This window comes from Elgaria multicarinata, chromosome 3, assembly GCF_023053635.1.
Source record: "Elgaria multicarinata webbii isolate HBS135686 ecotype San Diego chromosome 3, rElgMul1.1.pri, whole genome shotgun sequence".
NCBI classification, from domain to species: domain Eukaryota; kingdom Metazoa; phylum Chordata; class Lepidosauria; order Squamata; family Anguidae; genus Elgaria; species Elgaria multicarinata.
Window position 1 is genome coordinate 102080940 of NC_086173.1, and position 15726 is coordinate 102096665.

At 42.3% G+C, this 15726-nt stretch overlaps 1 protein-coding gene across 2 annotated transcripts in view; it reads left to right on the forward strand.

The window, feature by feature from the left end:
* Positions 1-15726, forward strand: part of HEMK1 (HemK methyltransferase family member 1) — a 50478-nt gene that overhangs the window by 29787 nt on the left and 4965 nt on the right. For both annotated transcript variants that reach the window (XM_063121107.1, XM_063121106.1), the window contains exons 5-9: positions 2210-2371; positions 3492-3556; positions 6234-6283; positions 9676-9781; positions 11758-11853. In XM_063121107.1, coding sequence (XP_062977177.1) covers positions 2210-2371; positions 3492-3556; positions 6234-6283; positions 9676-9781; positions 11758-11853 — 479 coding nt within the window. The remainder of the gene's footprint in view (positions 1-2209; positions 2372-3491; positions 3557-6233; positions 6284-9675; positions 9782-11757; positions 11854-15726) is intronic.

The following is a 15726-nucleotide window of genomic DNA, read 5'->3' on the forward strand; positions in this document are numbered from 1 at the left end:
GGCAAATAGAGGGAGAAAACGTGGAGGCAGTGACAGACTTTGTATTTCTGGGCGCAAAGATTACTGCAGACGCTGACTGCAGCCAGGAAATCAGAAGACGTTTACTTCTTGGGAGGAAAGCAATGACAAATCTTGATAAAATAGTTAAGAGCAGAGGCACCACGCTGACAACAAAGGTCCGCATAGTTAAAGCAATGGTATTCCCCGTAGTAACCTATGGCTGCGAGAGCTGGACCATAAGGAAGGCTGAGCGAAGGAAGATAGATGCTTTTGAACTGTGGTGTTGGAGGAAAATGCTGAGAGTGCCTTGGACTGCAAGAAGATCAAACCAGTTCATACTCCAGGAAATAAAGCCAGACTGCTCACTTGAGGGAATGGTATTAAAGGCAAAACTGAAGTACTTTGGCCACATAATGAGAAGACAGGATACCCTGGAGAAGAGGCTGATGCTAGGGAAAGTGGAAGGCAAAAGGAAGAGGGGCCGACCAAGGGTAAGATGGATGGATGATATCCTGGAGGTGACAGACTTGACCTTGGGGGAGCTAGGGGTGGCGACAGCCGACAGAAAGCTGTGGCGTGGGCTGGTCCATGAAGTCACGAAGAGTCGGAAGCAACTTTAGCAACTGAACGAATAAACAACAAAAAGGTTCAAACAAATGGGTCTGCTCTATCACACGTAGTTTGGGTCATCAAAGCCGTAATCCTTATACTGAGCTGACACCGTTTACAACCCTTCCCTCTTTTCCCCATGTTAGTGTGAATGTATCCAATTCACCACTACCCCTAGATAAATGTTTTGTAACAAGCCCTTTGGGACTCTTCTGCCCCAGTTGCTACATGTTGTTACCTGTTTGCAACATCCTAACTGTTTCCACAGCAACCAATTGAAGTGCCATGCAAAAATATTTATGGTGGGAAATAACTGGGAGAGACAGATGAGTCTCCTTCCAGGCTTTATGACCCACTTTCTGATAGGTTATTTGCTGGAGGAGGAGAAGAGCAGGTGTGTGAATAAACAGGTGTAGAGAGGCAAACAGGGCTCTCTGTTGGCGAAGGCTTTTCTGTCTATACAGCTCTCTCATGTGAAGAAATCTGCCCTTCCTGCAAGTTTCCACACTGCACTAGTGTTTACACCAAAAATACAAATTGATGCTGAAACTAACTAATAGCCTATCATTTTACACCTCATACTTATAGGCATTCATATTATTGTGTGTGTGTCCCCACAGCTTGTTTCTGCACAGCCAAAGGCTTGAATAGGATCGTAATGTAATAAGGGAAGCTCTTAGAATGATGCTTCTATTATACTGGCCTTACATTTTTCCACTACTGGCCTGAACTTTCAGTGCGGGACCTGCTTTTAATTTCTTCCCCTCGCTCTCTCTCTTCCTCCCCACCCCCACCTCTAGCTTCTTTCTCTCTGTAACTTTGTGCTGCCAATTCACAAATGCCCCAGTGATTGATGTTTCTCTTCTCCCCCACTCCCCCATCTGTGTGGCTTTTATCCTTTTACCCCCCACTTGTGGCAAATGTATTTAGAAAATATGTTTGTCACATGGAGCTGAAGGGCTGCATCTGAAATGCAATTCCTGCATCTTCCCGTTCCCGGAAAATGTGCAAGCTGCCAGTAGCGGGGAGATACATAATTTTTATTTTGAATGAGACATTGTTGGCAGAGGATAACATGTGTGAGGGTCTTGTGCTTCCTATCTACTCAGCAATACTATCATACCTGAAGCTGCTCTCCCTCTGTGGGTTGGATCCTACCCTGGTGTGAGAAGAAGTCCACGCATGTAAAGGGCCTTCCCCATCCTTTCCCACCCTGCGCCTACCACAAATCTTCTCTGGAGGGTCCTCCAACGTTCTGGAGCAGATTTGGGGGACTGCAGAGGAGAGGGGGGAATCAATTCCAACAAAGGTCCCCTTGTGCTGGTGGAATGACTCCACTAGATAAAAACCTTTAGCAGGAAAAGGACAAAATGCATTAATACACAATTGAAACATGAGCTTTCATTGGCAACAGCTTATTTCATCAGGCAAAAGTAAGTAAAATGGGCAAGTGCATCTGTCATCTTGGGCTGTTGCCTACAAAAGCACAGGCCTCAACAAACCAAGTCAGCTCTAAGGAGTCACACAGCACATTCTGTGTCCAGACAGGAAACTGAGAACTCAGGATGGAATCATCACAGAGCTTGGTTTTGCCTCCTAGGAAATGGTCTCCCTTATTGTGGATGAAGAATGGAGGAAAAGATTGAAATCGGCATGCAGCAAGAACCTTTTGCTGTCCCCGGAGACCTGTAGTCCTGTGATCCTGGAGGTTGGCTGTGGCTCAGGAGCAATTGCTCTGAGTCTCCTGAAAAAGCTGCCCCACGTGAGTGAAATGTTAACTATTTGTACAAAAACAGTGTTGAGATATCTGGGTCCCCGTTTCACCCAGAAAAATGCAAACGAAGAAAGAAGGGCTGCTGCTTCTAAGCATTAATGATTTAGGGCCTAATTACCAAAACCAAATATCATATTCACATTTTCTTTTGCAAGTACTCTCCTCTCAACTGGTTATTTTCAGTTTTCAAATGTTCAAGATATATAAAATTATTGGTGGTGTAGAGAAAATGAATAGAGATACATTTTTCTCCCTCATAATTCTAGAAGCCAGGGCCATCCAGTGAAGTTGAATGGTAGACAAAGGTAGTTCAAGGTAGACAAAAGGAAGTATTTGTTTTTATAGTGCATAGTTGTGCTTTGATACTGTATTTTGTATTTGTGTTTTTAACCCGTTGGTAGTTTTATTATGGTTTTAATTTTTGTGAATCGCCCAGACAGCTTCTGCTATTGGGCAGTATAAAAATGTAATAAATAAATAAAATAAAATAAAATAAATAAATAGTCAAACTTTGCAAATTCTTATCATAAATTGTGGTGATGGCCACCAACTTAGTTGGCTTTAAAGGAGATTAGATAAATTCATGGGGGATAAGGTTATCAATGGCTACTAGTCATAATGATGGCTATAATATCACCTCTGGCATCTCAGTTGTTTGCATCTGGTTGGCCACTGTCAAAACCAGGCTGTTGGAGTAAATAGGTCTTCAGTTTGATCCAGCTGGACTGTTCTTACGTTCTTAGAACAAGATAGTTCATGGCCATATCAGAAAATTTAGCATACGCCCTGCATAATGTGGTGACAATATGTGTTTGTGTGTGTGAGAGAGAGAGAGAGAGGGGTGGGGGGGAAGAACACATGGAGACATATCACAAGGTAAGAATTCTCCCTGAAAACAGTTGTATGTATATCAATATTTTTAAAAGCTCTTCCATGCTAGAGCTATTGTAATATTAGCAAAAGCTCTTTACCAAAACGGTACATTGACATTGTTCACCTCAGATGCTTTTTTCACTTGTGCCCAAGAAATGGTTTCATGTTTGCTAAAATTCATTCTTTCTTTCTTTCTTTCTTTCTTTCTTTCTTTCTTTCTTTCTTTCTTTCTCAGAGCCAGGTTATTGCCATAGACAAATTAGAAGCTGCTGTGAATCTCACCAAAGAAAATGCTGAAAGGTAAAAGCACAAATCCCATACACTAAGAGTGAACATATCTCTGAGATGAATCTTGAAGCCAAAATGGCACCATCTAACCAAGTGGTATCAGCACACTTGGGAAAACCCACAAGGTTTACGAAAAGACACAAAAATATTTGGGAACACACCACACACCCATCAGCACATGCTCACGCAGAATGTTGACTGCGGGTGGGGCAGAAAACTAGGGGAAGGAGGGATAGCACGGCATGCCTGGATCCCTGAACTAGGAGCACTCCACACTGCCACCTTTTAATTTGTTACAGTTTATTCTTTGTTGATCGGCTATGCAATTGCCCGCCCACCCATCACAGCTCTTGAGACAGACCATAATACAAGCACATAGCTTTGCTGATATTTTTGCATTTTAATAAATAAGCAGCTTACCTGCCCAAGCAGTTGCTGTAGAATGTGCATAAATCCAGTATAGAAAACACAACAAAACACAGAAAATGCAAGTTAGGGCACCTAGATTTTAACATCCGAACCTTTATTTATTACATTTCTAAACTGCCCAATAGCCAAAGCTCTGTTGACAGTTCACAAAAATTAAAAACACAAAATACAGTATAAAATACAATATAAAAGATAATGGCTTAAGACAGTAGTATAAAAAGGCAACAATAGGAAAACCTACCACAATACAGAGTTTTAAATGCAATAGCAGATTTAAAACAGCAGAGCTAAAAAGTGGAATGCTAAAATGCTAAAAAATGCTTAGGGAAATAAAAAGGTCATCACCTGGTCTTAGAAAGAGCACAACGTAGGTACCAGACAAACCTCTTTAGGGAGCTCGTTCCAAAGCCAGGGTGCCAGAGCAGAAAAGGCCCTCTTCCTGGTAGCCACCTGCCTCACTTCTTTTGGAATCGTGTAATCAGTAGACATGTTAGCTGTCTTGTTAGGAGTGTAAGCAGTAGACATGTTAGCCTCACAGCATTGCCTCCATACTACCACACTTTCCTTTGCTCCATATACCTACATTTTTCTTTCCATTCTTTTTCCTCTGCAAGTACCCTAGATTGTCCTTTGTGGACAAAGGTTTTAAGACTACGCTTTAAAAACACAAAGGCTTGCATTTTGCATTTACTTTGTTTGCCCCACCTCGCTCAGTTTTTATTCTAAAATTATATGTACAGACAATGTAATGAACTTTGCAGGCAACTCAGTCTGCTAGACACTTGGGATTTGTATCGAAGTATGGGGGGAAATCCGATATTTAGCAATTGCACAGACTTACTGCACTTGGACTTACAAATTCCCGCTGAACACTGCTGTTACATCTGAACAGACCCATTGAGTTGAAAAAGAGTCACCAACCCTGTTTCTCATCTGTTGCCCTTCTCATACGGCACACAAGGCAGAAACCGCGTGGGTTTTCACCATTCTGGACGTCACAGTTAGGCAAACCGTCTCCCTAGTTGCTAATACAAGAGCATAGGGAGGTTCTAGTGGGAAGCAAACAAATTCACCTTTAATTTCTACTTCTAACTTTGAGAGGCTGCCAAGACTCATCGCCCTGAAGCTGTTTTCCATGAAGACAGCATGTTAAGCCATGTTAACTTCCAATCTAAGCCAGTTGTGGGCTTGCCTTTTAAAGCTGCATGTTAGGATGTTAGTGTTCCCCTGTGGGCAAAGTTTGGTAAAAGCCATTTTCTGCTAATGAAACCTGTTCCTCCCAAAGGCATGTGGTTGCAGACTGATGAATTTTCTTTTTCTTGGTCCTTCATTCCTAATCAGAAAATGCCTGGTAATGGGACTAGGGCAAGGTTATGAAACTTGACACCTCATTCTCTTAGTTCCTAAATACCACCACTTGCAGTGGTTGCTGGTTGTGTAAGGCCTTGCCAAACAGCTGTTCTCTCTGCTTCCACTCATATAACAATTACTTCACTTCAGCCACCACTAGAAAACGGTGCAGCTGCAAAAATTAATTTAATTTAATATAATTTCTATTTTGTTCACTTAAAATAAGGGACATCTGTCAACTTGGTGCAAAAAGGGTGTGTGGAGTGGGGGATAAATCTGCAGTTGGTATTTCCAAGAGGGACCTTCAGATGTAATGAGATTATTTTTGTAGTGAAGTAAGTGTGGCCTAATGGACATTGTGTCGAGTCTGGGAGACAGAGGTTTGCAAGTTCAGCCATTGACTGACAGATGGCCCTCTGCAGATTAGTAGTTCTGAGCTTTCAGTCTTTAAAGTGGGAATGGTAATAACTTTCCTAGGCAATGTACTATGGGAGTGGGGATGGCTAAAAGGAGTGCAAAATTAGTTGCTGAATAAAGGTTCTGCATAATCGGAGGGTTGCAACAACAGGTTGTTCTTTTGAGTTTGTGCAAGTTTAAATTATTTCTAGTTCAGTTGTTGCTTTTAATGTTTTAATGCTGGTTTTGTTTTTAATTATGTTTTCGAATGTACACAGCCTTGGTTGTTTTACCTTAAATCCTAGAAATGAGTCATTAAAAATGAGAGAACAATGTAAGAGCTCCACAATCCTGTGAACTTTGTTGTTGTTTTTCCCCAGTGCTCTTTTTACCTGTGATTTGGGAGTGATGGGTTTTAACAAATATTTTCAATCATAAAATGTTAAAGTGTGTGTGTGTGTGTGTGTGTGTGTGTGTGTGTGTGTGTGTGTTGTGCATAATTTTGTCTCCATAGGTTACACCTACAAGATAGGATCACCATCCTTCACCATGATGTCTTTTCAAGTAAGTCCCTTTCATATTTGCATTTATCAGTTCCAAATGGTACTAGGGGGAGGGGGGAGATGAGATCTCTCTTCCATGAAAATATAAGACTGCTAGAAAGGTCTACCAGCATGCTTGTGTGCCAGGAACACTGCCTGGAGAATGCTATTGCTAATAAAGGCTTATGTACCTCCCAGCATCAGTGTGCAGTATCCCCCCAAAATATGTGAATAAGCATACTGATATCATAGAATCATAGAATAGTAGAGTTGTAAGGGGCCCATAAGGCCATCGAGAACAACCCCCTGCTCAATGCAGGAATCCACATTAAAGCACACCTGAAAGATGGCTGTCCAGCTGCCTCTTGAATGCCTCTAGTGTGGGAGAGCCCGCTACCTCCCCAGCCAATTGGTTCCATTGTCATACTGCTCTAACAGTCAGGAAGTTTTTCCTGACGTCCAGCTGGAATCTGGCTTCCTGCAACTTGAGCCCATTATTCTGTGTTCTGCACTCTGGGATGTTTGAGAAGAGATTCTTGCCCTCCTCTGTGTGACAACCTTTCAAGTACTTGAAGAGTGCTATCATGTCTCCCCTCAGTCTTCTCTTCTCAAAGCTAAATATGCCCAGTTCTTTCAGTCTCTCCTCATAGGGCTTTGTTTCCATCCCCCTGATCATCTTCATTGCCCTCTTCTGAACCCCCTCCAGCTTGTCTGCATCCTTCTCGAAGTGTGGTGCCCAGAACTGGACGCAGTACTCAAGATGAGGCCTAACCAGTGCCGAAAAGAGAGGAACCAGTACCTCATGCAATTTGGAATCTATACTTCTATTAATGCAGCCCAAAATAGCATTTGATTTTTTTGCAGCCACATCTCACTGTTGGCTCATATTCAGCTTGTTATCTACAACAACTCCAAGATCTTTCTTACTTGTAGAATTGCTGAGCCAAGTATCCCCAATCTTGCAACTGTGCATGTGGTTTCACTTTGAAGTTTGTTTCTGTAGCCAACTGTGATCCACCTAATAGTTGTTCCATCTAGACCACTTGTAGCTAGTTTGCTAATCAGAATATCATGGGGCACTTTGTCAAAAGCTTTGCTGAAGTCAAGTTATATTATATCCACAGCATTCCCACAGTCCGCAAGTTAGATTTTGTCTGGCAGGATTTGTTCTTGACAAATCCATGTTGGCTCCTAGTAATTGCTGCATTGTTTTCGAGATGCTAACAGATTGACTTCTTTATAATCTGTTCCAAACAAATTCACAGGGATTGACGTCAGACTAACTGGTCTGTAGTTCCAAGGTTCCTCCTTTTTGAAGACAGGGACTAGCCCTCTTCCAGTTGTCTGGCACTTCACCAATTTTCTATGATTTCGCAAAGATAATAGACAGTGGTTCTGAGAGTTCTTCTGCCAGCTCCTTTATTACTCTTGGATGCAGTTCATCAGGCCCTGGAGATTTGAACTCATTCAAGGAAATTAGGTGTTCCTTAACCATTTGTTTATCAATCTCAAGCTGCAATCCTGTCCCTTCAGCTTGTACTTCACTTTTTCCAAGGGGATCATAGACCCACTTTTGGGAGAAGACTGAGCTGAAGTAGGACTTCAGCCTGTCCTTTGTCATCTGTTATCAATATGCCATCCTTATTGAGTAGTTGAACCACCATTTCTTTCCTCTGTCTTTTACTAAGCACTTACCTAAAGAAAGCTTTTTTGTTGTATTTAGCATCCCTTGCTAGCCTCAACTCATTCCAGCTTTTGCCTTCCTGATGCCATTCCGGCACTTCTGTACTACTTTCTGTACTCTTCTTTTGTTGCCTGGCCTTCCTTCCATTTCCTACATGTGTCCTTCTTTGCTTTCAGGTCATCTCTAAGCTTTTTGTGGAGCTACAATGGTTTCTTCTGTTGTCTTCTATCTTTTTTCCTTCTTAGAATTATTTGTAATTGTGCCTTTAAAATTTCCTTTTTTAGAAACTCCCACCCATCTTAGACTCCTTTACTAATTAGGGTCATTTGCCATGGGGCCTTACTTATTATTGTTCTGGGTGCATTAAAATCAGCTTTCCTAAAATCCAGCTTATGTGTATGTCTACACTCAGCTTTTGCTTCCTTTAAAATTAAGAACTCAAGTATGACATGGTCACTTTCCCCCAGAGTTCCTGTAGCTGTCACTTTATCCACTAATTCATCCTTATTGGTCAGTATCAAGTCAAGGATTGCCAATCCTCTGGTTCATTCCTCCACTTTCTGTAGGAGAAAGTTATCAGCCACACATGTCAGGAATTTCTTGGAGGGGCCACTTCTGGCAGAATTTGTCTCCCAACAGATATTGGGGTAATTGAAGTCCCCCATTACTACTACATCACACATCCTTGAAACACTGGCAATTTGCTTTTCAAAAGTTTCATCCTCATCTTCTCCTTGATTGGGTGGTCAGTAGTAGGCTCCGACTATCATGTTCCTTTTATTCCTTGCCCCATTTATTTTAATCCAGATGCTCTCAATGGGGCAACCAGGCGCATCCTCTTGTTTTTCGGTGCAGGGATAAGTATTTTTACTTATATATTTGAAGGGATAGCCATAATGATAGTGTCACATCAGACTTTTGGAACAGAAATGTGAAAAAGTGCTATCTTAAACCAAAACCAAACCTGCTCAATTAATTGACAATACAGCTGGAGCAGGCTCGGGCCACAATCAGGAGACAGCAAATAAAAACTGCATTATTGAGAACATGGCTCCCAAGTTTATCTTGCATTTTTCCAGGCTAGACTTCTACATAATTTGTTCATCATTCCATATGTTCCAGCCAGATACAGCAGTCTTCAGGTCCATTAAAATTGTTTTTCAGTTTGCTCTAAGGTTGGTTGGGATGTATTTTTTAATATGCTTGATTATTTTCGGGTGAGGGGAGGAGGCAATGATCATTCCAGGATTCATAAACCATGATTTATGAAGCCAGGAATAAGTGTTAGGGCTAAGTGCTCCAACTTCACCTCCCCACAACATCTCAACTTCAGCACTAGGCTTGCATTAAGCCAGAATTCCCTGTTATTTATGACCTGGGGAACCCTGGTTTAATGTTGGTTAACAGCCCAGAAAATTGAGCCAGAACCATGCCTTGACTTATTTTCCTGGTTTTGTTAGCCAACATTAAGACAGAGTTCCTAGTTCTGATGTTAATGTGATATCTTCATACCACACAAGACCTTTGTGCCAAAACCAACATGTGATGTGGGGATAGGAGAGGATTTGCAATAGTTTATGAAGTCTGGGGTGGTTGTCCAAACCAGGCAAAAGTATACCTGCAAGTTGGGAGGTATATGATAATTGAGGGAGAAATACATGTAATTTGAGGAGTAATCTTTTGCTGTATTATTATGCCTAAAGTTTGTTTTGATCCTTTCTTCGATGTAGGTCCTTGGGAATGTCTACTGCCCTGGGGTTTAGTAGACACTATAATCAGTAATCCACCTTACGTTTTCCACGAAGACATGACTCACTTGGCGGCAGAAATCCTCCGGTAGTCACACACCTCTTCCTTCTGTCCTCCTTACGATGTTTTATTTTTCCCTTGCTCTTTTGATAAAGACCGCTGGGCTTGTAAGAGCCAAACTAGACGCAATGTGAGTGATCCATGTATTAACAGGATCTCTCTTAATTTTTAAAGAATTAGTACTAGCAGCCAAAATTCAGTAGTGGTACTGAGGAGGGGATAAGCCTTTCTTTTTATATAGTTTTCCCAATTTAAAATTACTCTTGCTGGAGCTGCTATTTGTTTTACTGGGAGAAAAGTAATATAGGTAATTGTATATTACTGGGAGAAAGGTACATAGGTAATTGTATATTCTGTCCCATGGGGCAAACAGTAACTTTGCAGAGGAATTGTCCTCAGGTGCTTCAGTGGAAAGCCCTGGGTTGGCTCCACAATGGCTGTTATTATTATTATTATTATTATTATTATTATTATTATTATTATTTATATAGCACCATCAATGTACATGGTGCTGTACAGAGTAAAACAGTAAATAGCGAGACCCTGCCGCATAGGCTGACATTCTAATAAAACCATAATAAAACAATAAGGAGGGGAAGAGAATGCAAACAGGCACAGGGTAGGGTAAACAGGCACTGGGTAGGGTAAAACTAACAGTATAAAGTCAGAACAAAATCAAGTTTTAAAAGCTTTAGGAAAAAGAAAAGTTTTTAGCTGAGCTTTAAAAGCTGCGGTTGAACTTGTAGTTCTCAAATGTTCTGGAAGAGCGTTCCAGGCGTAAGGGGCAGCGGAAGAAAATGGACGAAGCCGAGCAAGGGAAGTAGAGACCCTTGGGCAGGCGAGAAACATGGCATCAGAGGAGCGAAGAGCACGAGCGGGGCAATAGTGTGAGATGAGAGAGGAGAGATAGGAAGGAGCTAGACAGTGAAAAGCTTTGTAGGTCAACAGGTGCATCCCTTCTGCTCTCCAGTCGTAAGGGGCAACTGTCAGTTGGAGCTGGGTGTTCCTTTTTCCCAGAGAAGGGGTAAGTGAGCTCCCTGTGTTGTCCCTTAACCAGGTATTTAAAGGCCCACTTCCCTGGCGTGTTAATAGCCAATCAGACACACGAGGCTGGAGAATATACTTAATCCATTTACTTCCGATACTGCAGTATGGGGGTGCTCTCCAGTTCCACAAGATGGAGACACCCAGAACAAAGGAATCTCACAGTATATATAGACCCTGACTACAAGAGGGTGTTAGTCTCTTTCTAACCCTTCTATTGGTCAGTTCTGGATTTAGCAAGTTAAGTTACATTCAATTTTCAAGTTAAGGTGCACAATCTCAATGAGTCATAGGTAACATTCAATGTTCTATTGATTGAAAGTTTTTCCCTTTGTCTGCTAGGACATGATGTCCACAATTAAGGAATGCAAATCTGGCATATAGCCACTTGTAGCCACCCTTTGGCAGAGAAGCCATCTTTTATCCCTTGGCACATTACATTCATTAGAGAGATGAAACCTCTTACTGGGGCCATCACCTGCACCTGCTCCTTCTCTGGCATTGATCACCTGCTCACTCTGGTTGCTGTTAAAATTGAACCACACTCTATGTGATTAGAGAAGATCTGTGTTCAAGTAAATGGACCCATTTCTGCCATGTCTAAAGTAGCCCTTAGTACTCCATGTAATTGAGTATTGTTTCCTGTGCAGCAAAATGAGACAAAAGTAAAACATGGTGACAGGCGCCATTGATCTTTGGGGATGAACATGTGCAAGGCAAATCAGTGAATAACAATTACAGACTAAGTGATAATCATCCCCAAAATGGTGCACTGGAACTGTCCCCACTTTCCCATTTCTCAAAACTTTTCATTCTCCATATTCCCCACCTGCTAAGCCTCTAGAAAACTCTAATGACATATTGTCCTATGTAGTTGTTTTCCAGTAACGTGTGTGTTTGGCTGCTGTTTGAAAAGTCAGGTAATGCTTTGGCTTTTAGACCTTGTCTTTGGTCTCTAGCTATGAGGACCTGGGCGCCCTGGATGGAGGAAACAATGGGATGGACGTAATTAAAGAGATTCTGAACCTGGCTTCTTTCATCCTCAAGGAGTGTGGGTGAGTTCCAATACTAGCTGCTTCTTTTCATACTATAAACACACTCTGCTGTAGGCCTCGGAAAGTGAGAAGGAGGATTCCTCAGGGGCGCTGTCTACCTTCACAGCCAAAATAGCTTAGAAGCAAAGAACCACAGAAGTATGCAAATTAGAGCAGCTTCTGTCTTTTCCCAGTTCCCTTTGTTTTCTATTGCAGCGTCAGATAGAAGGGAAATTGAGAGGGAGCACACCACTGAGGGGAAAAATCCTACCCTTGCGTACACATACTACACATATAATATAGTATAGTATAGTATGACATTTAAAGCCCTAAACGGTTTGGGGCCAGGTTATTTGAAGGAACGCCTCCTCCCATATGTACCTACCCGGACCTTAAGATCATCCACAGGGGCCCTTCTCCGTGAGCCCCTGCCAAAGGAAGTGAGGCAGGGGGCTACTAGGAGGAGGGCTTTCTCTGCTGTGGCACCCCGGTTGTGGAACGAGCTCCCCAGAGAGGTCCGCCTGGCGCCTACACTGTACTGCTTTCGTCGCCAGCTGAAGACCTTTTTATTCACTCAGTATTTTAACATTTAATTTTAACTTAAATTTAAATTTTACTGTTTTAACTCTGTATTTTAATCTTATATCAATTTTGCTGTGTGGTTTTATCCTGGTTGCGCTTTTTATACTGTATTTCATAATTGTGTTTTTAACCTGTTGGGTGTTTTATTGTGGTTTTAATTTTTGTGAACCGCCCAGAAAGCTTCGGCTATTGGGCAGTATAAAAATCTAATAAATAAATAAATAAATAAAAATACACTAGTCTCTTTCCCCCTTATCATTGTCTTGCTTCACATAGGTAAAAGGGAGCCACAAACCAGGGCACACCATGGTGAACCTCTCTCTTTACCTGGCTGAGGGCTTGTCTCTGCCTCCCCCCACTACCCTTATCATTTTTGATAGTAGCAGGAAGCAGGAAATTGTGCTTAGATTTAGAGTGGTTAAGCCTCTCTCTCTCTCTCTCACACACACACACACACACACACACACACACGCGCCAGAGGGGCTTATAGGCAAAATAAGTTACTTTTAGTTAGAAGGTTTCACCCTGGGAATTATTACTATATGCAAAGTACATAAAATGTTTACCAACACAAACAGTTCTTCTCATGTAACCTAAAGAGCATCACTTTAGGCCTTTAAATGTCAATATTACTGGCTATGGCCATTGTTGCCAGATATGCTTGTAGGTCACTGAGTAAGTTGGTCTCTGAAATGTAAAGAATAAGAAAGTTGTAGTGGAAAAGATGAAATTATGAAAAGGAACATTTAAAAAGTGGATTAACTAGAGGGATGGTGTGATATTAGAGCACTTCTTGGAAAGTGATGAAAGAATTAATATTTAAGGCAGATTCTTGAGTTTTTTGAGGCAGTTCTTTTGGGAACAGCAGAGGCAGGTAGACAGGGAGCAGTTTCCCAAACTATCCTGCTGTCCTGCAGTGACAGAGAAGGTGTGGCCCCCTAGGTTTAAAGATACACCCATTAACCAGAAAACCTTGCTCTGCTAGTGGGGATCTCTGTAAAGGAAGGTTGGGAGGAGGAAACCATAGTAGGTCAGATAAACAAGTGTGAGAAAGATCTCTTTAATGTCTGCTTCATTAACCTGATCATTATAAGTCAAGATTTAACTGAATCTCCATTCAAACAAAAGAAATTCGCTCATTAAATATGAAGCCAATATCTTGGACAAGTAACAACCCATTACCCCTCTTTTGCAACTACAGTGACCCAGTAGTTTTCAAAAAGCTTGAGGAAAACTCTACGAAGTAACAAATCACAAAATATTGAAAATGTTCTTTATAGGTAGAGGTTGAGGTAAATGTCCTGGGTGTCTTGTACTTAGGTGCTGGTCAAGCTCAGAAGTGGCACATGATGCTCAGGTGCATAGCACTGAGCTTAGTTTGTGCAGTGCTCAAGACACCGTTCCTGAGAGTTGGGTCCCACATCTGAACTGGGCTGCCCTTTCGCCATTCATTCTTAGCATTGGAGCAGAGATACAGTCCAGAAGCCTCTGTGGCAATGGCATCTCTCCATTCTAACGCTAGGAGGGGCAGGCAGCTTTTCTACATGAGGCATTTGTTGTGCGCCCCTCATTCCCTGCTCACGGTTGTTTATGGGTTTTCTAGATGATGATGCAACCCTCCAAATTCACTTCTATTTGTAAACAGCACTTTCTATGAGGATTTTTAGAGCATGGCAAATGGGGTATTACTTCTAACGGCAAAAGAAAGCCGTATTTCCTCTTGTGTATTCACGCTATTCTGCTATACCGCATTGTCATCTAAAGGTTATGTGGCGAGAAAGCAGCAAAGGAAACGGGCTTCGTGTAGTGCTCAGTTCTGTGATGAAACCAGAAGAAGATGCAATGGATTAACTGCCCTGCATAGAAAAGCCCACTGGGAGCAACATTTGGCCTGGTCAAAGTTGGCTTCTGCTCTCAGGCCTCCTTCCCTAATGCCCCCCTCCCACTGCTAAAAGAGAGGATGCTCATAGGCTCAAAGATGCAGGGCTGGGGAATCGATTTTGACACAATGAAGGCGGTCTCTGGCCATGTAAGCAGCTTGGCAGGGGATAATCCAGCCCCTGGGCTAAAGACATTGACTGTCCCTGATTTAGAGAAATCCTTGACCAAAGGACTGCAAGAATGCACAAATCAAAAAGGGGGGGGAGGGGAATGAAAGCATTAAAACCTTAGAACTTAAGTCTTTAAAAAGAGAAATTAAGCTTTTTAGGGCTTAGAAGAGTAACTGTTCGGAAGTGGGTTGAACATTTTCCAGCAATTTCTGTGGGGGGAAAAAATGCAATGTTTTTTCCGGAGCGTAAGAAAGCAAAAACTGGTAGCAAGTCTATTGCTACATTCTTGCGGGTTTTCGAAAGCCCTGTTGCCTTTAACAGCCCAAGAAAAGTAACTTAAAATCTCTCCTGCAAAGTGTGAGCAGGAACTTCATAATCTCATGCCTCAGGTTTTATGGTAGCACTTTTCCCAGGATCTGTGAAGGTTTTTGATTTCAGTTCTTTGTTCCCCTTCCCTCAGCCCCCGCCCTGAGGTGGAGGCGGCAGGCGGTGGCAGCATCGAGGGGGGGGGGACTTTTTTTTTTAGGTCAGAAATGGGATCCACACCCATCTGTGAGTGTGACTGAGCCTGGTTGATTCAAAGGGAGTGTTTTGTGTGGGAAAGCTCTGGAATTCGGAGAAGCAGTTAGTTCTTGCATTTGGCTCTTTCTGTGTCAGCCTATTTTGTAGCCTGCAAAACTGCCATCGGCTGTGATTGAGCTGACAGAATCCTAGGGATAGGTTTGGGTACACAGTCATTAAGATGGCTCTCAGTGTGGGCTGGTAATGTGTATTCTGGTAATAATTAGTTTGGGGGGGGGAGGTGTCGAACCCTTAAGCTCTGCACAAAAATGTCCTTTCTGGACCAGACGACATGAGGCATTAAACGCATGATTGCACTTAACCTTTCTGGGTTGCTTTCGTTGTTGTTGTTAAATAGCAGCCTCTGGGGAATCGGGATCGGGGTCGATGGCTCAACAAGAGGCAGCTTAACCCTTCGCCCTACCATCATCCTGACGAAAATCTTCTCTCACTAGAATTCCTGTATTCCCTTGGGGCAAATCAGACTTTTGAAGGGGCAAATCATAATTTTTCTTTTTTTCTTTTTTAAACAGCTCCCCTTGCATTGGTGCCCAATCCCAATTGCCCCTCCCTCACCACTGCTGTTTAACAAGAGGGGGAAAAACACACGTTCCTTGTAATCGCAGTGTTAACATAACAGGCAGATTCGCACAATCACGGGGGGCGGGGAAGCCACGGTGACTTATTTTCTCTCCCCATG